Source organism: Ailuropoda melanoleuca, chromosome 7, assembly GCF_002007445.2.
Source record: "Ailuropoda melanoleuca isolate Jingjing chromosome 7, ASM200744v2, whole genome shotgun sequence".
Taxonomy (NCBI): Eukaryota; Metazoa; Chordata; class Mammalia; order Carnivora; family Ursidae; genus Ailuropoda; species Ailuropoda melanoleuca.
Genome location: NC_048224.1, coordinates 51,197,516 through 51,220,385, shown reverse-complemented (window position 1 = coordinate 51,220,385; position 22,870 = coordinate 51,197,516). Strand labels below are relative to the sequence as shown.

Here is a 22,870-nt window from a genome sequence, read left to right as displayed (position 1 = left end):
TTAGTTTATATTATTAAATAAGAACTTTTATTTTTAAATTCATCTTTTTAAATCCTCTGAGCAGATACTCTTGTGTTTTGAGCTTTGAATGCTTTCACTTGGGTGCCTTGGCCCTCCAAAGCCGTGTGGTCTTTAGGTCTCGTGTTTTTGGTCACTCTTCATTCTGGGTCACAGGAATTGGTGTGTGCAAGGCACATTTTGTACAAACTCTCATGCCAGTACCTTGTTCTTAGAGCCAAGGAATACCTATGGTTTGGATGGGCCTCTGGGTTATAGATTCCTCCTGGCAGTTCCAACCTAGACTTTCCCTTGCCTCATTAGTGGCTGCAATAACAGTCTTTTTTGCATATACACTAATTCTTTTCCTTTAGCTTAACAAGTATTATGTTGCTGGTATTATCAGTAGTCTGTGTTCATATGGTATGTGTAGTAAAAAGCTGGCCATATTCCATATTTTTAAATCTTCAATCTCATCAAGAAAAGAAAACTTAAAAAAAAATCAAAATAAAATGCTATTGAAGTATTTTCTAATGTTTATGTCATGTGTCCTACCTAGATTTTCTCTTTTTTCTCCTTTCAAAGAAATGTCTGCACTCCACGTCTTCTATGTCTTCCAGCACCTACTACCACCCTGGCACGTAATAGATGTCCAGTTAATTTTTGTTGCCTGACTCCATTGCTACATAATATTTATAAAACTAACAATATTAATGATTAATGATTATTATATTGACATCAGCACCTACCTAGTGCTGTTCTAAGCACTTTATACACATTACCTCCAATGCAGTGATCTTATCAGATATAGCTATTGCTGTTAACAGATGAAACAGAGACTCAGAGAGCTTTAACTTGCTAAAGTGATAAGCCCGGAAGGTGGTAGTGCAGTGGAGCCATATTCTGTATCTAGCTCTGTCTGCAGCTAAAGGCCAATCTCTTTCTGCTAAACCACACTATATAAAGTGGTTCTTGCTTTCTCCTGCTGTGGTTGTAAACCCAGGTGTGCTCAATGGGTATGATTTTCTTAATGATTGCTTCTAAATGACAACTGTGTAGAACCAGAAATCTCATTCACTTCTTTCTTGCGTCTCATTTCTACGACTTTCTACAGTTCTCCTTGAATATCTGTTTAGTTTTGCTCTTGATACTTTAAAAATCTCTCTAGGCTGGCCTTTTCTGTTGATCCATTTAATACTTCTCTCTTGTATTTATCACAAACTGAAAACCTTTATATTGTTTATCTTGTCCATTTTCTTCAAATTTTTCATGTATCTAATGCCTTTTCTATTAATCTTTTCTTAATGAATATAGAGCCAGTTTATCTAAACTCATCTCTCCAGTTACCCTTTGTTTTGCCTTCTTCACTTCCTTATCTTAAAACAATTACAGATAAATAGGTTGAATAGAGCACCTCAGATATAATTGCATTAATCCCCTTTACAATGTGAGAAGTTCTTCAACTTAAATTTTGATACATCTCCCACTTTCTCCTTAAAGTCTAATCCACTTTAACTTCTGTTCAGTGTTTCACAGAATGTGCTAGAGAAATAAATAGCCTCCTTTTTGCTTTTATTTGGAGCCATAGTGTTCATTATTTGTGTATACTTCTCTCCCTCAGTTTCCATCCCTCTTATTTCCCTTTCTCCCAGATTTCAGTAATTGACCCTGTGATCTTACTGCTGGAAAAGCTCCTTCTTAATATACTTGTCCACTCTTGGAGCTGTTGACCTTGAGCCAGACCAGTGAACCTCATCAATGCACAGAGGAATGGTTTTGAATTCTCTGTTCAGCTGGGTTCCATCATTACCACTGGTTGGCACGCTGGGTGTCCTGAAACGTGTTAGAAAAGTGGAGTCAGCAGTCCAGTAAACATCTACCTGGCAAACTGAGCAGCCGCTGTCATATGTTTTCATACAACTCTCAAGCACATACTCTCTTTTGGCGAGAAACGTCACAGCCAGATCCTTTTGATCTTCATTGGGAATTTTGGTTGGGTAATCATTTATTCATTCCCTCATTCTTTTTCTGCTGTTTGCATTTTGCTAAAAATCCTTTCATCTGTTTTTCTTATTTTTTTATTTTATTGCCTACTAGAAAAATCATTATTATGAATGTGATGACCTCCTCTGGAATGTTTTTCTTCATCCCGTCCATCCTTTAAGATACAGCAGAAATGCTGTCCTTTCATAGGAAAGTTGGAAGGGATCTGAGAAGCTGTCTGGTCCATACCCTGAAGTTCTCTGTGAACTTACTGAGCCATATGCCATGAGATCACATGATAAAGGGAATACCTTAGAATAAGATCCGTGTGGTATTTCTGTAGCCAGAGCTGCATGGGTAAATGTGAAGGTGGTTATTGGAAGACAGCTTTGTCTGGAACAATGTCAAATCAAGCCCTGGCATATATATACATACACACACAAACACACACACACACACATAAAATCTTAAAATATGTATACATATTTTAGGTAATCATTTATTTTTAAGTAATCTCTACATCCAACATGGGGCTCGAACTCACGACCCCAAGATCAAGAGTTGCATGCTCTTCTGACTGAGCCAGCCCAGTGCCCCAAGCCTCGGTATTTTTAATGTTATTGTTTTGAAATGGTGTTGCTATATTCTTTACAAAATTTATTATTACTCATATTCACTGAGTCATTTAACAAGCGTTTTTTCCATACCTTCTGTGTGTGCATAGTAATTCTCTGCTAAGCCCTTGGGGAATACATGATTCCTGCCCTCAAGAAGTTTGAAGTCTAGTGAGAAGAAGAAGCTATTTACACGTGAAGTTAAATAGTAACTCAAAAACAATGTAGTGTGTATCAGTTATTTATGAATATTCTTGAAGTTTTCTTTATGTAACTTCTATTATTGGTTTCTTAAAACAGCAGTTCCCAGATACAGTGACTGTGTAAAAATCAGAAATGCATCCAAAATGCATGTTATAATGGCTTTCATATAAATTTCTAGCCCTACCTGTGGAATTCCTAATTCGAAAGAGAGATCAGGGTCCTTAAATCTATATTTTTCAGAAGCTCCCTGGCTAATTGTTTTGAGTATCCAGTGCTGGGGATCACGGGCATATGAGTATGCCAGCCCCTAAGTTTGCTGCCTCTTTGTGCAAATCCAGCAACTTAGCTGTTAATATTTTTGTATTATATGTGAGAAAACTGGAACCCAGAGGCTAAGTAACTTTTTCAAGTTACTTACTTACAAATAGTAAGTGGCAAAGCCAGAATTCTCCTGGCCAGTCCTACGCTAGAGACTGTGGTCTTTCTACTTTCTCCCATTTTCCCATACTGTTGGCAGAAGGGAGCTGCTCCTGGAGTTTTGGGTATTGAGGAGGCTTTGTGTTCCCTTGTTCCTTTCCTCCTCTGTGTCAGCGATGGCTAGGGTTCAGGAAGGTTGCCAAGACCTCTATATTAAAAGAAACTTTCATTATAGGAAATCCGAAAGAAAATATAAAAATGAAAAAAAGCTACCAGTATTCTTACATTCAGAGGAACAGCTGTTGTTAACATTTTGATGTATTTTTTCTAGATTCTATTTATATAGGTATATATATTTTAAATATTCTAAACATACCTCTTATGATCTTTTTTGTATGTACAAATAGTGCATAAATGCAACGTCTTATCTCCATATTGTTCCTGCACTTTTACATTTCGTATTAAGTTTATTTCCAGATGTTTTGTATTTTGTGCTATCCTTAATTAGCATCTTCTTCCCCATAACTTTCTTACTGCTCTTGTGAAGAAATCTATTGTCTTTATATATCTGTTTTGTATCCAGCAACTCACTGAATCCTTATTAGTTCTAATACGCATTCCCATCTTCTGGAATGCTATCGTATGTGCTTTCTCATAAGCCTGATGATAATTAAATTTCTAGGCTATTGTTTTTTCAGTTCTCTGTTTTTTGGGGACTTCCAACTGTTTATATTGGTTAGAACGCTTCAGCTGCAAATGACATAGAGCAAGTGAAGTTGAAGAGCAGCTTGAAGTTGAGCAACTCAAGAAGTACAGCCGTGCCGTGTGAATGGCTTGGAACCAGGAGGAGAGTCTCTCGTTACCAGCCCCCATCTCATTTCTGCTTGTTTGTGCCCATTTGCTCTCTCCTTCCTCCCTCTCTTCTGCTTCCCTATCCCCGAAGCTGTTTTTTCTACTTCTCTTCCATAGTTAATCATTTAACAAGTTTCTATTTAGCTCCTATAATATGCAGGGACAGCTAGGCCCTTGTAGGCCTAGCAGATACAGTAATGAACAAGACAGAGTCCCTGCCCTCATGGGTCTTGTGGGGGAGATGGACAGTAAACATACCCAGTATTGTCAGATGGATTAAGTGGCAAAGCAAAAAAATATATTCAGGTAAGGGGGATAAGGAATGCTAGGTAGGGAATTTTGCTGTTTTATATATGGTGATCAGGGAAGGCCTCATTGGGAAGGTGATTCTTGAGCAGAGTTCTGAAGGAATGAGCCAGGCAAATACTGGACAATGGGTGTCCAAAGATGAAGGAGAGCGATTGCGAAGGTTCTCTGACACAAGTGTGCCTGATGTATCCAAAGAATAGCAAGGAAGGATGCTTATTGACTAGAGTAGAAAAGGGGAATAGTGGGCTCAGGGAGGTGGTGAGAGAGCTGATCATGGAGGATCTTGTGAGGAACTTAATTTTTACTCTGGGTAAGGTGATTTGATATGAGTAGGGATGTGATTGATAAATTACTTACTCCCCCCACCCCTGGTTTAAATTTAAACAACTTTTTATTGTGGAAAATTTCAAACATATACAAAAATAGAAAGAATGGTATAATGAACCTCTGTATACCTATCACCCAGCTTCAGCAGTTATCAACATATGGCCAGTCTCGTGTCTTTTCTCCATTTGCCTCCCATTCCCTCCCAGATTTTCTTTTTAAGATTTTATTTATTTATTTAGAGCACACTCAACACGGGGTGGGCAGAGGGAGAGGGAGAATCTCAGGCAGACTCCGAGCTGAGCTCAGAGCCCGACTTTGGGGCTCTATCCCATGACTCCAAGATCACGACCTGAGCTGAAATAAAAAATCTGATGCTTAACCGACTGAGCCACCCAGGCATCCCTGCCAGGATTAATTTAATTTTTTCTTTTGCCAGTTTGTTTGTTCAGGTCTAGATCTAAGGTCCACACACATTTGGTTGACATCTTCCATATCCTTTTTAATCTATAGATTCTCCTTTACTTTTTTTCCACATGTAATTTATTCAAGGAACTGGGTGATTTGTCCTATTGAATTTCCTACATTCTGGATTTTGCTAGTTGTATCTCTGTGGTCTCATTTAATATGTTTCTTTGCCCTCTTTATTTCCTGTAAACAGGGAATTGGATCTAAAACTTGCTAAGATTTGAAGTTTGATTTTTTGATAAGAATATTTTGTATATGCTGATCTATACTTCATATTACATCATATTGGGAAATATGGAATGACTTCTTGTCTTTTTTGTGATGTTTGGATTGATGGTAGAATTAGGTGTTGTTCACCCATTATTAAGTTACTCCCAGCAGCTTTTCTTTTAATGGTTTTAGTGGTCATTGATGGGCTTTACCTAGATGAATTATTTCATTAGGAGTTGCAAAATAGTGATTCTAATTTTATTGGTCTTCTGGGGCGCCTGGGTAGCGCAGTTGTTAAGTGTCTGCCTTCGGCTCAGGGCATGATCCCGGCGTTTTGGGATTGAGTCCCACATCGGGCTCCTCCGCTGGGAGCCTGCTTCTTCCTCTCCCACTCCCTCTGCTGTGTTCCCTCTCTTGCTCGTTGTCTCTCTGTCACATAAATAAATAAAATCTTTAAAAAAAAATAATTTTATTGGTCTTCATATAAAGAGCAACTTTTCCTAATCTATTATTTGGTTATTCTCAGATACAGTCCCTACAAGAAAGTCAGAATAAATGCTTGATTCTTACATATTTCCTTCTCCATATCTGGCCAGAATTGGCCATTTGTTTAGAGAGTCTTGGTTCTCTTTTAGTGGTAAATGGCGTTGAAAGACCAAAACTTGAACTCAAGAGGTGCTCACTGGACTGGTTTTTTCCTTACAGGCCCTTCAGGGGATAGAGCTCAGAAAAAGATAAATTTAAGAGCAAATACATTGTGAGTTAATGCTGTTATATCCTATTTGAATTTAGGATTATAGAGTGTTTACTTTGATTTTATGTTTATGTATCTTTTCTCTTATGCTGAAAATCTTTGTTCCACAATAGAAATATCACCATCATTACTAACACTGTGATTACTAAAAACAGTTTAAGATTTTTTTTTATTTTGCCCTTTGATATGTTCCATTAGGGAATGTACAGTCAAATTGCTGTGTGATAAAGTTACTTAAAATAATTTCTCTCTTTGTAGTTAAAATGCCAACTCAGTATTACACTTAGGTTCATTCATTTCATTTTGCTTTTATTTTTAGATTGCACTTCTAATTTTCTTTAATAACTAACTATATAAAACATTTATATGGTTCCAAAGTGGAATACATTAAACAAGGTAAAATCAGAGAAATCTACTTTAAATTCCTGTCTCTTCTACTCTTCGTATAATCTATTTATTTATTCTATTTTATATATTTTTCTCTTTTTTTTCTTTTTTTTTTTTTTGGAGAGAGAGAAAGGAGGGGTGGGGGGCAGTGGGGGAGAGAGAATTTTAAGCAAACTCTACGCCCAGCACAGAGCCTGACGTGGGGCTCCATCTTAGAATCCTGAGATCATGACCTGAGCCTAAGTCAAGTGTCAGACGTTTAACTGAATGAGTCACCCAGGTGCCCTAGGTATTCAATTTGAAAAGCTTTTGGTTCTTCTGTCCACTTAAATCTCTATATAAGCATACTTATATTTTATATTTAATTTATATTCATATACCCCTCTTTTTTAGGTTACAGGTAGCATATTGTAGGGGCGCCTGGGTGGGTCAGTCGGTTAAGCTCCTGCCTTTGGCTCAGGTCATGATCTCTGGGTCCTCTGTGGGGCTCCCTGCTCAGTGGGGAGTCTGCTTCTCCTTCTCCCTCTTCTCCTTCCCCCTGCTTGTGCACACCTGCGCATGCGCTCTCTCTCTCAAATAAATAAAATCTTTTTAAAAAAAGATAGCATACTATACACACTATTTTATGCAAAACTTTTTTTCATTTAGCAACACATTCTGGGAATTACTCTGGTGAATATAGAGATAGGCTTCATTCCCTTTTACAGCTGCTTCATAGTATGCCATGATATGGATGTGCCATAGTTGAGCCAACCAGTCTCCTGTTGAAGAACATTTGATTGTTTTCAGGCTTTTGCTGTTGCAGATGGTACTGCAGTGAATAGCCTAATGTATGTGTGTTGTCTTACATTTTGTTTGTTTCCCAGTGTATATAAGAATCCTAGAAGTGGTATTGTTGGGTCAAAGAGTACATGTGTGATTTCCCTTGATATTGACAAATTCCCCTCCATAAGTGTTTTTCTATTTTGCATTCCTCTAATAATGTACAGAATGTTATTGCCCCATAGCCATAAACTTTTAGATTTTGCCAATCTCATAGATGTGGAATGGTATCTCAGCATAGTTTTAATTTGCATAGTCCTTATCATAAATGTTGTTGAGCATCTTTCCATTTGTTAAGAGCCATCGGAATATCTTTTTCTGTGGACATTTCATATTTCTTGTCCATTTTTCCATAGAGTTATTGTTCAGTGTCTTCTCTACTTTTAGAATCTTTATATAGTAGGACTAATAAACTTTCTTCTTTGCCAGTTTATCATTTTTCTTTTTACTTGGCTAATTTTTTCCCACACAAAAACGCTTTTATTTTATGTGTTCAGATTGATCAGTTTTCTTCTTATTGTGATGTTTATAACTTAACATCTCATTTTATTTATTTATTTTTAAGATTTCATTTATTTATTTGAGAGAGAGAGAGAGAGTGTGAGCACAAGCCAGGGGAGAGGCAGAGGAAGAAGCAGACTTCCCACTGAGTAGGGAGCCCAATGCGGGGCTCGATCCCAGGACCCTGCGATCATGACCTGAGCCAAAGGCAGACACTTAACATCTGAGCCATGCAGGTGCCCCATGTAACTTAACATTTTAAAAGACTCCTGTTGGCTGCTATGTTGAGAAGAGACTGGCAGGAGTAGGCCTGGCAGAGACAAGGGCAGAAACAAGATCAGTTTGAAGATGGTGATAGTAATCCAGTGTTGGTAGCTGTGGAAGCGGTTCTGGTTATATTCTGAAATTTTTGTTGATGGATAGGATGTTGGGTGTGAGAGAAAGAGAAGAGTGGAGATGACTTCCAAGTTTTTGGTCTAACATGATTCAGTTGCCATTAACTAAGAAGGAGAGGCCTATGGGAGGGACAGATTTGGGGGAAGATAAAAAGAGTTTGGTTATGGCCATGTAAACTTTGAGACACCTATTGGACGTCCAAGTGGAGGTATCAAATAGAAAGTTGAATATGTGAGTCTAATTTCAGGGAGTGTTTAGGTCTATGAAAAATCATTTGGGAGCTATTAGCATGTAGAGGATATTTATTTAGGTTTTCCCTTTTTATTTTTTATTGAGGTATGCTTTCTATATTCTATGCTTTCTATATGTACAGATATTAAGTGTGTAGTTCAATGACTTCTGACAAACGTATACACCTGTGTAATCCCAATCAAGTATAGAGCATTTGTGTACACCAGAAAGTTCTCCCTTGTGCCTCTTTCTAGTCAGACTACTGCCCAGAGGCAGCTGTTGTTCTGATTTATATTACCACAACTTAGTTTCTTCTCAAGTTGATAATATGTAAAACAGAAGGCTGGATGAAATTACCAAGGGTGTGACTGTAGATTGAGAAAAGAAAAGGTCCAAATACTATGACTTGGGGAATGCCAAAGATTTGAGGAGAAAATGAGGAATTGGCAAGGAAATTAAGAAAGAGTAACCTGAAAGATAGCATGAGAACCAGATAGAATGGAGTCCTGGAAACCAAGTGAAAAAGCTATATCAAAAAAGAGTGAGTGATGAGCTGTTGGAAATGCTGTCACAAGGTCTTGAAAGATGAGGATTCAAAATTTACCAGTAGATTTAGCAGCAAGGGGATCATTGTTGACCTCAAAAACTGCTTTTGTGGAGTGGTGGGACCCGAGGGCTTAATTGGAGTCGATTTGAGGGAATGGGAGGAGAGGAACTGGGTAGCAAGAACATAGTCATTTTGAGGAGCAGAAAAATGGTGTAGTAACTGGTGTAGTATAGGATCAAAGGAGGGTTTATTTTTATTTATTTATTTATTTGTTTATTGAGAAAGATTTCTTTATTTGAGGGAGAGTACCTTCACAGAAGCAGGGGGAGGGGCAGAGAGAGAGGGAGAGAGAATCCTCAAGCAGACTTCCCGCCAGCGCAGAGCCCAACATGGGGCTCAATCCCAGGACCCTGAGATCATGACCTGAGCCCAAACCACGAGTCAGATGCTCAACCAGCTGAGCCACCCAGGTGCCCCTCCGCCTTTTTTTTTTTTTAATGAGCAGCATTTCAGTATCTTTGTGTGCTCATGCAACTAATCCAGTAAGAGGGAATGCTGAAAATGGGAGAGAATTGCTTGAGTGACAGACACCCTTGAGTCAGCAGGAAGTCAGCCCCTGAGTGCACAAAGGAGGGGCTGGCCTGAGGTAGGGGCCTAGGCAGTTCGTCCACAGTAGTAGGAGAGAAGGCAGGTAGAGGTGCAGGTGAGAACATGCAAAAGGTCTCTTGGTTGTTTCTATTTTTCTGTGACATAGGATGAAGGAAAGAAGGAAGGGAGGGAGGGAAGGGAGGTGGGGGAGGGGAGGGGAGGGTGTAAGAAATGTCAGAAGGTGAGGAAAGAGGTCTAAGTTTGAACTGGTCTGAGAATGGAATTATTAATATACCATCACTTCACTCCCAGTCTTACTGATAACAGTTGTGTAACTTTGGTAAGTTAATTATATTTGCTACACCTCAGTTTGTTCATGGAGTGAGGAGTAACCCATCTCTTAAGACCTTTGTGAGGACAAGTTGAGAAAACACCTAGCATTGTTCCCGACCCATAGTAGGTATTTAATAAAGGGTTATTCCTTTCCAAAGTGTAACAATAAAACTGTTACAAGATTATGTGCAAAATAATACTTGTAATACTTAAAATACCATGTAATCTAAAACTTTTTCAAATGTGCATTTAACATCGGTTTAGCTTATATACTCAGATTAGGAAACTGGATAGTCAGGAGCCACATTTTAAACAAGAATTAGATCCTTTTCTCCTGGTTTGCCACTTACATTTATAGGGACTCATTGGATTTTTTGTCCCACTAGTTTGTTGAAAAGATGATTTTAGTTACATGTTTTAAAAGTTTTAAGTCACTATTTCAGAGTTCTGTTTGATCTAAGTTCAGTTTGGCTGTGCTCAAAAATGGAATGGGGTTGAACCTATTGCAGATTTTAAGATCTAGAATCGATTGATTTTAAAATTTAAGTATGGAAATTTTCTAATACTTACAAAACTGAAAAGTGTAATAAATCTCCATGTGCTTATCTAGCTACCATCTTAAATGATATTCAGATTAATATGGACACTTAAATGATCTTTGAGAAGATATGGAACTAACTTGCCTTGATTCACTAATGAGTGAGAGCTACAGATTCGAATTTAATAATAATTTAATTTGGATTCCTTCAATCATTACTTTATTCATTGATTCATGCAACAAAATTTATTGAGGGTCAGTTTTATTCATTAGTGCCTGATGGCTAAGAGCCTTGCCTGATTGCAAATCTCAGCCCTGCTACTTACTAGCTGTGTTGCCTAAGGCTAATCAAAGTATTCTAAGCTTCAGTTTCCACATTGACAAAATGAAGATAATGCTAGTATCTACTGCATAGGCTTGTTATGAGGGGTAATTCAGATACATGGGCTTGCTCACTAATTGTTAACTGCTGTTATTATAAATATCCTTTCTCCTTTTCCTCCTCCTCATCTTTGTCTTCCAGATTTTTGCTAGGTGTCATTGGAGAGTATGAGAGGATTAAGATGTAGACCTTCACCCTGAAGAACTAGAATTCCAAAGTCCCACAGTATTAGAGCCAGGAGAGATTTTCAAGATTGTCTAGTTCGGCAAGCCCAAGAGAGCTTTAGTGAATTGTCCAGTATCACACATCTCTTAGTGGCAAAGCCAGGCCAAAGCTCAGGTCTTTTAGCTGTGAATGCTCTTGTTACAGAATGGCTGCCCTGTTGGTTTGACTGTGCCCCACTCCTTAAGCCCCAGTCCTTCTAAATTGACAATCCTGCCCTGACTGTTTTTCAGGACTCTTTGCATTTTCAATGTACAAACATCGAAGTATATGTGAGGCTTTTGCACGTATCAGACCTGAATATGCCCTGGACACTCTGTCCTTAAGATTCCAAGGAAGACTTGCTAGGGAAGGTAGACAGCCTGTCTCTCTGTGTAATCACAAAGATGTTTTTACTTTCCTCTTTTATCACAGCCCAGGAGTTAAAGTCACTGTTTGAAAAAAAGTCCCTCAAAGAGAAACCTCCAAGTTCTGGGAAGCAGTCAATATTATCTGTACGACTAGAGCAGTGCCCTCTGCAGCTGAATAACCCGTTTAATGAGTATTCCAAGTTTGATGGCAAGGTAAGTAAAAATAAAACTTTATCTTTTTAAATAAAACCTCTGTTGAGTGGAATTGTTTTTGTCAGTATTATTATTATTAGATTTAGGGTTTCAAAAACGACTCAAAGTAATTACAGGATGTCATTCACATCTTTATGACCGAGGACATAAAAAGGTCTGAATTTGGGCTTAATACTGTTTCCTCAGCAGTATGTTTGGGGGATTAAAACAAAAAGAGTCTTGAGATATTTGTATTTGTGTTTTTTTCCCCTGTTCCATCTTCCAAGTATACTTGAGGGTTAATCAAGGCCTGATTGTGTTGGGAGAGCTCTGAAAGTGGTTTTGGGAGGCAGTTTGCATTGTTTTGGTCTGATTCTTTATTAAAACTGTAGAAATTGTTGAGGTTAGAGCTTCATTTCAGAATTCTAGGCTATTGTTTTTATGTCCGTATTTCACTGTAGGGAATCTTGTTTTGACACTCATTATGCAGGACGACTTTAGTTTTTTCTGTTTGTTCTAATAATTTGCAGTTTAAAAATTAAACATGTCTACTTTCCTCTTAGAAAAATGGCTACTGTTTTAGGCAGAATATAGTCCACTTGCAGCACCCTCTCTCCCCACATTCCCTGCCTTCTGTGTCTCTGCGCAGAGCTGAGCTGGTCTTCTTTCAGGAGACAGTAGCAGTTGATTTTTATATTTATTGCCATTATATTTGCTGTCTGGCAGTGACTTGGGGGTGCTGAGTGATAGCTTGTTGCCTGGAGGGGTTGTATACAATTTGTCTTATTTTAATACCACTGCAATTAATAAACATACAGGCTCTTTGCATATGTTTGCATTTTTTTCATATTCAACTTCTGGTTATGTGCTGGTTCTGTCAGTTGTCATCTTTGAGCAAGGAGATGTTTTCTCTTGGAAACACTTTTACCTCATAAGGTTCAGCATGTTTCCGTATGTTTAAGGAAGCATATATGGCCGTGAGCAAGTGAGGTTAGTGATGTTGGTGGTAAAGGAGAGCCAACTAGAAACAAAATGTGTAAGTTATGTAAAGATACTAATATGCTCAGGAGTTGCCTCCAAAAAAATCTGAAAGGACTTTTAGTAAATGAGAGATTGTATTGCTGTAAAGCTTCTCTTTAGCTTGCCCCTGCCATGACTCCTGTTTCTTCTTGTGGAATGTAGCAAAGAGAAGGAAGGATCCCCCTAGGGGACAGGAATATCAGTCTCTGGAAAATGGAGAGTTAGACTGTAGGATTTTTTTTTTAAATACTATAGTTCATTCATTTAGGTATGTATGTGAATGTTATTATTGGAATTAGGTTACGTGGCTGGAATTTATTTGCTTCCGTTGTCTGATACCATCTCATTGTTTGAGGACATAATTGCTGGAATAATTACTATGTAAAAATACTTTGATGCCAGCAAAATAGCACAGATCTTTTAAAATATTATGTCCTAGAATTCTTATTATACCATCAGATTTCATTTTATAAATTACTTAGCTTTGGATTTGACAGAAAGTTGTAAGGTGTCCTTGGTATATAACTTTCGAAGTGCCTGGGAGAAATTAAAAAAAAAAAATGTGAAGAAATGGTCACAAAGGAATTATTTTTGCTAGATGTGTTTACACTTAAGGCTCTCCATGCTTTTGTCGTATCAAATCTATTTGTGATCAGCAAAGGATATGTGCATGAAGCAGTCACCGTTACACTTTGATTAAGAAAGATTTATATATCGATAAGTCTATCCCATGATGTGATGCTATTTTATTATTATCCTCCATATTACAAATGCTAAAATACAATTAAACTCTTGTTCTCATCTATTATTTAATATTGATGCGTTTGGCAGATATGTAATGAAAGTGGCTAATATTTGAAGGATATTGTACCGTACATATTAAATTAGTCTTTCTTTATCTTTGTGAAATGCATCAATATGATATTCAATGACATCTCAATGATTAATAGAGAATTATACTTGAGTCAAGCCTTTTTGTAACCTAGAAATTAAAATGACTATTCAAATAACACCTCAAAATGATCAAATTAGCATTTTGTGATTGCATAATAATGGGATTGTAGTAGTTATAACAGCACCATGGCTGCCTCTAGAGTTAAGATCATGTCAACCCCTTGATAATAAAGCCTTTTCTGTGAGAGTCGACTTTAATAATTTCCAGATTGATTCTTCCCATAAATCATTTGATGTTCAGCACTAAATTTTTGTTGCTGTTGTAACTTAAAATTATTTTATTTTTATTCAGCTCGTATTTAAGAAGTGAAATGAGTGTCCTGTTTTAATGATTCACCATCTTGTCATTGAACTCCATGCTTTTTTCCTCAAATATAAGGGTTTTTCATGGACTTTGATAGTCCCATTTTTTTTTCCTGCAAAGGTTTGTTAAAGCCACTAAAATATGTACAGTTTTTTTTTTCCCGTACAAATATTCACAATGCTTTTCTTGGGAATAACACTTGCCTTATTTACATAATTAACTGAGTTGCTTAGGTCTCTTGGGCAAATGGTACGTAATTGGGGAGAGAAGGGGACAGAGAAGAGTTTGGGGTCTAATTAAATATGCTAAAAAACTACTTAATTATGTATTTCCTCAAGAGACTGACTGCTGTGAAATCCTCCTTAAGAATAAACTAGCGTTAGATTTTAAAAAAGGATTTTGTTTTTGGTGTAGCTTTACAATCACATTGTAGGTAAGCCAGGATGTCTAGTGTCTTCAATGGTTTGTGCAAACTGGATTGTTGTTGGTTTTAGTGATTCTGAGGGTGAGCACCTTTTAGCTATTGTGCTAAATTAAAACGAATACTTTCAAATAATTGTGGTTCCTGTAGCAGGTTAATAATTTCATTTTTAAAAGTTGTGATTAAGTAATAATTTCTTAGAGGCATACAGTTGAGAGAGAAAGGCTGTGCTTAGGCATGTGCTTTGTTGTAATTTTAACAATTTTTTGGATCTGGTTTATTATTATGTTTACATTATCTCTTTTGTAAATTGGCGATGCTATCTGTGACCTGTTTTAGATTCATTGATCATTAGTAACTCTGTTTACTGATCATTTGAAAAAAGTCCAAAATAGATTGCGAGTGGTTTTAGGGAATGCTTGGTCGCCCAAGGCAAAACCAGGCTCAGCCATCTGCCTGCATTTTTTGGGCTTGTTGAAAACAGGGCCTCAAATAGCCTAATTAACAAAATCTCTGTTCTAAAGATTGAGATAATCAGAAAACTTCTTGTGACAGTCCTGATTTCACCATATGTGGGATATGTTGGGAGTGACAAGGAGTTGCTTTGAGGTGATGAGGGAGTGGGCTCTACTGGTAAGTGAACACTCACTCAGCAATTATTTAAGTATCCCCAAATATGTGGATTTCTGCCCTGTCTTTCTCCCTGTTTCAAATGAGGTCATGTTTTTGGGGCGCCTGGGTGGCACAGCGGTTAAGCGACTGCCTTCGGCTCAGGGCGTGATCCCGGCGTTATGGGATTGAGCCCCACATCAGGCTCCTCAGCTGTGAGCCTGCTTCTTCCTCTCCCACTCCGCCTGCTTGTGTTCTCTCTCTCACTGGCTGTCTCTATCTCTGTCGAATAAATAAATAAAAAAAATCTTAAAAAAAAAACAAAACAAAAAAACAAATGAGGTCATGTTTTTGCAAGTATCTAACCCTTTCCATTCCATGCCTTATCACTTACTTGAGAAAGTTTTGCTGGTACATCACCACTGTTCTGGTTAACTGAGTTTGCAAATACTATCATCGTTAGTAGACCGAATTTTATTTTATTTGTTTATTTTAAAAAAGATTTTATTTATTTACTCGAGAGGGAGAGCAGGTGAGAGAGAGCATGGAGGGGGCAGAGGGAGAGGAAGAAGCAGACTCCCTTCTGAGCAGGGAGCCCAACTTGGGGCTCAATCCCAGGATCCTGGGATCATGACCTGAGCCGAAGGCAGATGCTTAACTGACGACAGCCAGGCGCCCCTTATTTTATTTTTTTAAGTAGGCTCCATGCCCAGCTTGGAGCCCAGTGCAGGGCTTGAACTCACAACCCTGAGATCAAGACCTGAGCCAAGATCAAAAGTCAGCAGCTTAACTAACTGAGCCATCCAGACACCCCCATTAGAATTTTAAATACTCGGGGCGCCTGGGAAGCGCAGTCGTTAAGCGTCTGCCTTCGGCTCAGGGCGTGATCCCGGCGTTCTGGGATCGAGTCCCGCATCGGGCTCCTACGCTGGGAGCCTGCTTCTTCCTCTCCCACTCCCCCTGCTTCTGTTCCCTCTCTCGCTGGCTGTCTCCCTGTCACATAAATAAATAAAATCTTAAAAAAAAAAAGAATTTTAAATACTCATTTCCTGTCAGTATATTTACTAACAAAAAAATGATATTGATTATCAGTTGTGACATCTCAGTCAGGTTTTCCATCTCTCCAAACCTCAGTTTCTTTACCTATTAAAGAAATGAGAGTTCCTTCCTCACAAGGTGGATGAGACCATCAAATAGGATGATAGTAGGATAGAGCACCTAGCACAGTGAGAAGCAGTGTAATTTAATTTGTGACCAGTTTTGTAGTAAGACCTGAGTTTGAATCCTGACTCTCTATCTCTTAACAGTGTGACCTCAGGCTAGTTGCTTAACCTCATGAAGCTCCAGTCCTCATATGTGGTTGAGATGATGATAATGTATCTTTCTCATGAGGATTACCTGAGATGAGGTCTGTTTACCAAGTCATGTAGCACATAATAGGAAGCACTGAACAAATATCCCACTTCTGCCCCTCTCTGTAAAGGATAAGGGCCAGTGATGCTGTCCCTTCTATGTACTTCATTAGATTATTGACAGGATTGAGAGAGAGGAAATGTGTTCTTGAAACCAGGAGTTTACAGTAGCATCGTTAAACAAGATGTGCAGGAGACTGGGTGAAGGTCTATCTGAAGTCCAGTGAGTCCAATGAGGTTTTGTTCTTCAACTTTAAAAAGGAAGATTGTGTCAAGTAATTACTTCCCCCCCCTTTTTTTTGGCTGTGATTTTTTTTTTTAAACATCATAGGAGAAGGTAATTCAGTATTAGTCATTGTTTGACAGTTTACTAAAATTTTATTTTTTTTTTATTTTTTATTTTTTTAAAAGATTTTTTAATTTCTTTATTCGACAGAGATAGAGACAGCCAGCGAGAGAGGGAACACAACAAGCAGGGGGAGTGGGAGAGGAAGAAGCAGGCTCACAGAGGAAGAGCCTGATGTGGGGCTCGATCCCACAACGCCGGGATCACGCCCTGAGCCGAAGGCAGACGCTTAACCGCTGTGCCACCCAGGCGCCCCAGTTTACTAAAATTTTAAATATTTATTTGACTTAGCTAAAGTCTACTCTAAATATAAGGAGAATGTTTGCCTTAACAAGTGCTTAAAAAAGCAGAACCCGTTCTTGTTCATATAGACAACTGTGACTTTGATTGTGTTAACTTATTAGAAAGTAACCATTTCTCTGTTAGAAACTGTTTTAACCGAAGCTGCAGAGAGCATGGGGGAAGGGATAATTCATGAGTGCTAATTGCTTGGCTGTTAATTTTCATAAGTGTTGATAGAAGCAGTTCCTTAAATTAAACTTTGTTTAAAATGTATCAGGGGAAATATTCCACAATGTCGAGCCTGAAGTGAAAATTAATATGAATGCTGTGGCAATTAACACATACTGGTTAATAGCTTTTAGCAGCATTTTGGGATGATAGTCCTTAAATACATTTTTGCATGCTGCTCTTGTTTCAGCATTGTTCCAGTCTATGTCTGGATAATTATGAACAAATGTTTTCTACAATCATTGGCATTAAATAGCTCTCTTCAAAGAAAGTCACTTAAAACTTCGCAGAGAAGCATGAAGCCACTGAGAAATGTGGCAAACTCAGAAAAGGTCAGCGAATTGAAATTATGTTTACAATATTTGCCTCAAGAGGAAAATGCTCCTCATGTGAACTTGGAATATTTGCCATTATAATGGGAATGGCCCCCTCTAATATGTTAAGCAACTTTAGTTCAGGGTCTCTTTCCAAAAAATTATAACCTGGATTTTATTACTGGTTATGTTTCTAGACAGCAGCTTTTGCTTAGGGCTGCCTGAGCTGAGGTGTGGTCTTGAGCCAAAGAGCCTTCTGGCTTTTGAGTTTTTCTTTCTTTTCTACCCCTCAAGTTGACCAGCCCGTACCCTTTCGATAAAAGTGCTCTGCGGTTCACTTTCTTAGCGTCCATCCAGAGACAATCTAAGAGTGTTTTGAATTAGGGGCGCCTGGGTGGCACAGCAGTTAAGCGTCTGCCTTCGGCTCAGGGTGTGATGCCAGCGTTATGGGATCGAGCCCCATATCAGGCTCCTCTGGCTATGAGCCTGCTTCTTCCTCTCCCGCTCCCCCTGCTTGTGTTCCCTCTCTCGCTGGCTGTCTCTATCTCTGTCAAAAATAAATAAAATCTTTAAAAAAAAAAGGTGTTTTGAATTAGGGCATTTTGAATTAGATGCTATATGTCCCACTCTTCCATTTGCTTCTTTTTACGTACCTTTTTTTTTTTTATTTAAGATTTTATTTATTTACCTGAGAGAGAGAAAGGGAGAGAGAGAGAGCAAGAGAACACAAGGGGGAGCGACAGGCTCCCCGCTAAGCAGGGAGCCCGATGTGAGGCTTGATCCCAGGGCCCCGGAATCATGACCTGAGCCGAAGGCATATACTTAACCCACTGAGCCACCCAGGAGCCCCTTTACATACCTTTTTAATAAAGGATAGTAAGTCCCAACATCATTTTACCATTTATTCTCTTGGCATCTTATCTGTAACTGTATTTTGTTAGTCTTCTTTTTCACAGACCAGTTTTTATTAGTCTGTTCTATTTCTTTTTTTTTTTTTGGTAAGATTTTGTTTATTTATTTATTTGAGAGAGAGAGAGATAGGGAGAGAGCATGAGCAGGGGGGAGAAGGAGAAGTAGACTCCCTGCTGAGCAGGGAGCCTGATGTGGGGCTCAATCCCAGGACCTTGGGATCATGACCCGAGCCGAAAACAAATACTCAAACGACTGAGCCCTCCCAGGTACCCAGTCTGTTCTGTTTCTAAAGGAAGATATTAGATATTCACTACCTCTTTACACATTATTGTATACTAATAGAAGTACCAACTTCATTATTTTAAAAGCATCTTTTTTTTTTAAAGATTTTATTTATTTATTTGACAGAGAGAGACAGCCAGCGAGAGAGGGAACACAAGCAGGGGGAGTGGGAGAGGAAGAAGCAGGCTCTCAGTAGAGGAGCCTCATGTGGGGCTCGATCCCAGAACGCCGGGATCACGCCCTGAGCCGAAGGCAGGCGCTTAACAACTGAGCCACCCAGGTGCCCCTAAAAGCATCTTTTAATGAGATTATTTCCCCCTTACCATTGTATCAGTGCATTTCTCTTCCTTTTGCTTGACATTATACTAAAAATCCCAAGGAGAGACTTTGGGATTCTGTCTGGATGGTATTCAGAATGAGTTAAACAGGAATCTTACAATGAAAGACAGCGTTTTTAGCATTTGACTCTGCAGTTAAATTCTGAATACTGAGTTCTTAAAACTAGCTCACTCCATTCCGAACTCTTTCTGTCCAGGCCTTGTTTCTGCCAGTCTTTAGGGGCTTCCTCTGATTGTGGAGCAATCTTCTAGAAATTCCTGTCAGAGGTAGAATTGACCATTGGTTTTAGAGGCTTTTCAAAGGAAGGCAGAATTTTGTTGTAGAAAGAACATATTTGTCAGGCTTGAATTAGAATTCCAACTTTGCCATTTACTTGCTGGATGTTATCAGGCAAATCACTTTACCTCTTTTTTTTTTTTTTAAGATTTATTTATTTATAAAGAGAGAGAGCACAAGCAGGAGGGGCAGAGGGAGAGAGAATCCCAAGCAGACTCCACACTGAGTACGGAGCCCGACGTGGGGCTCTGTCCAAGGACTCTGAGATCATGACCTGAGCCAAAACCAAGAGTTGGATGCCCAACTGATTGTGCCACCCAGGCGCCCCTCACTTTACCTCTTGGAGCCTGTTTTCATATGTACAAAATGAAGTTAATGCTATCTTTAAATGTTGTCACAAGGATTTAATGTAAATGGGAAATGCATACATAACAAAGTGCCTGGTGCATGACCAGTGCTAAAAGGTTTATTGGTTTCCTTTCATTTTACCACAGTGCCATTCATTTGCTTCATAGTTAGTGAGGGCCTACCAGGTATCAGACACTGGTAAATAGAATCTGGATTCAGTGGTGAGCAAAAACATAACCTGGTTTCTGACCTCATGCAACTTTTTCTCTTGGCTGGAAGATAGATATTATGTAAACAATCACCCAACTGAATGCAAAATTGCCATCATAGTATAATCACAACTAATTAATTACTAAGTACCAGGGAGAGGTAATTGGGGCCTTCCGAGCATTATCATAGGGGCATCTGACCTACTCTAAGGGGTCAGGGATGGTATCCCTGTTAAGGTGACTCTTGATCTGAGAGCTGAAGGATGAGTAAGAGCTAACTAGGTGGAGGAGGAGGAGAAAGGACGAATAGAGGGCCTGAGGCACGGGGCAGCTTGGCAGTTTTGAGGAACTAAAAGAAGGGTGTGTCACTGGGGACTCAAGGGTGAGGTACAGTGTGGTACCAGGTAAAGCTGCAGGGGCAGACCATATAGGTCTGGTGGAATTGTCCTCTTTAAGAGTATTGGCAGGCCTTTGACAAGTTTAAATGAGGAGGTAAGGTAAATCAGTTTGTGTTTTGAAAAGACCTGAAGGAAATACACCAGAGAAGGGTTTGTGAGGCCAGAGAGACCCATCAAGACACTTTTTGCAGTGGTCCAGTTGGGAGAGATGGTAACTTGGGCTTACTTAATTGGTGATGTAGAAGGAGTGGATGAATTCAAGAGATATTTAGTAAGTAAAAGTGGTAGGACTTGATGATAGATTACATGTTAAGGAATAGGGGAGAGAGGGGGTTCAAGGACGATATCCTGATCTGATTCTGGCCTGTAGAACTGAATGGATGATGGTTCCATCCCTGAATTAGGGAGCACCAACAGGTGCCTCGGTAGCTTAGTCGGTTAAATGTCTGACTCTTGATCTTAACTCAGGTCTTGATCTCAGGGTCGTTAGTTCCAGCCCTGTGTTGGGTTCCATGCTGGGTATGGAGCCTACTTAAAAAGGGGGGGGGGACCGAAAGAGGGCCAATGATGAGGCAAGATGTTAACCTTCATGAGCTGGTTTGGGCCTGATGACTGCAGATCACAGCTTCTTACCACGTCCTTGAAGACAGTTTTGGTGAGGTGAGGGGTATGCGGCGTACCCTGTTTGTTTGGTTTATATTTGGGGCATCTGAGGCAGGGGTCACTGAGGTGAGAGTGGGCTGGGAGCCAGGAGCCTCTTCTTTGTTCCCACTTCACAGACAACTTTGGAATTTGGCTAAGGAATTGCTCTGGAAGTTGGTCACCTCTTCTCTGAAACAGGTTGCACTTTCAGATGCCCAACCGAGCTCACCAGGCTGTTAAGAGGAGAAAATGAGAGAGTAATTTTAGATGTGGCAGATGTCAGGTGTCATTTAAGAAAATATATTGGTTGTAATTCTTGGAGGTTAGAGTATTAAGAGGTAAAACATGGACATGTTTTTATTATAACAAGATTACTGTTGTAGTACTGTCTTCTTCCTAGCTAATTAATTACCAGATTAGTAGATGAAATCTGGTTGGAATGTATATCAAGCACTAAGGTTCCAGGAGAAACCTAGGAGACAGTCCTTGTAGGTGTGGTGAGGCAGGCATGGTGGGATTTTATACTCAGTGACCTCATATGGGGCACGTTGCTCCGTATAATTTGCAGTGAAGAGATTTCCTTGTCCTTCAAAGTACTAGGCCCTGATTTCACTGTCTTGAAGAGAACTATGCAGAGAAATCAAATGACAGCCTAGGATCTCTCAGCTGGGCATAGAATCTGAGTGTTCTTATTCTCAGAAGTTTTTATTTTCATTCTTAATGCCATTCATATTTACAAAATGGAAACTCGAGTTCTAAAAAACCACGTGGTAGAAAGAACCCAGGTGCGGAATCAAAAGATGTGGGCTTTTGCCCTGGTCATGCCATGGGGCCTGGGACAAGTCACCTCCCACCTTCCACCTCAGTTTCTGCCTGTTTAGAATGAGGAACCTAGCTTGGATGACCTCTTGGATTCCTTTTGGCTTTAAGGTTCCATCGTTTTGTGATTGTGGAGGTGATTGACATCAGTGACATGTAAGTTATAAATGGGAAAACTTGAACTTTTGAAGTTTGATCTTTTACATGTATGTTGGTACTTTCCTCTTTTAATTGATCGTAACAAAGCTGTGATGTAGGGAGTGTTACCTCCATTTTACAGCTGTGGACACTGAGGCTCAGAAAGAGAAAGTGATGTGCTCAGGGATGCCCCACCAATATGTGGCAGAGCGGGGGTTCAACTCCCTTTTCTTTATTCGAGTACCACAGCTGTTTTTCCTACACTCTTTTACAGCCATTGTTACGGAGGAAACAAAAAAACACTGTTAATAATTGAAAAAATTTTAAATTTAAAAGCAAAAGGATTTTCCCTTTACCAGTGCACTTGAAATCTGACAGACCTTTTTGAATCTTATCAGTTGTGTCTGTCGGGCAAGTTACTGCATCTTGTAAGCCTCAATTTTCTTGCATGTAAAAAAAGAAATGAGATACTGGGGCTGGGGAAAGGTGCAGTGCTTTATACGTAGATTGTAGTGTATGTCCCACAAATGCTTTTTTATTTCCACTGCCCTTCCTGGTGTGCAGAGTGGATTCATTTGTCTATCCAGGCAAGAAATTATTTACTAAGCATCTATACTGTACTGGTTCATTTCAGATGTTTATTACATACAGGCTCTGTGCTAGGCACCGATAAATAAGATAGAACTAACTGCCCTGGAGGAATTTGAAGGTAAGAGTGGCCATATGGCCAACAAGTGGAGGAATCACACTTCACAGTCAGGGTTGTGCCCTGTGCTGGGGACTGTGACAGTGGTCCATGACATCAGGTGCATGAAGCAGATGAAGAGACCCATGAACAACTAACTGTAGAGTAAATGTGATGGGTAGTGTAGTAGAGACCGTGGGAGTGTGGAGGCAGCAATGATGTTCATCTAGTTTTTTATCATAGATGGGTTTGTCTGAACTTTGATTATACTAATTCCTAGACAGCAGAGACTTAACTTTGGTCACTCTTAT

General features: G+C 39.2%; 1 protein-coding gene across 13 annotated transcripts in view; it reads left to right on the top strand.

The window, feature by feature from the left end:
- The window catches only part of MAPKAP1 (MAPK associated protein 1), a 240,187-nt gene that overhangs the window by 31,857 nt on the left and 185,460 nt on the right, over positions 1 to 22,870 (top strand). For all 13 annotated transcript variants that reach the window (XR_004626585.1, XM_034664521.1, XM_034664520.1 and 10 more), the window contains one exon: positions 11,494 to 11,642. Coding sequence is in view for 5 of the 13 variants with exons in the window: in XM_034664523.1 (XP_034520414.1) it covers positions 11,494 to 11,642 (149 nt within the window). In the remaining 8 variants the exon portion in view is untranslated. The remainder of the gene's footprint in view (positions 1 to 11,493; positions 11,643 to 22,870) is intronic.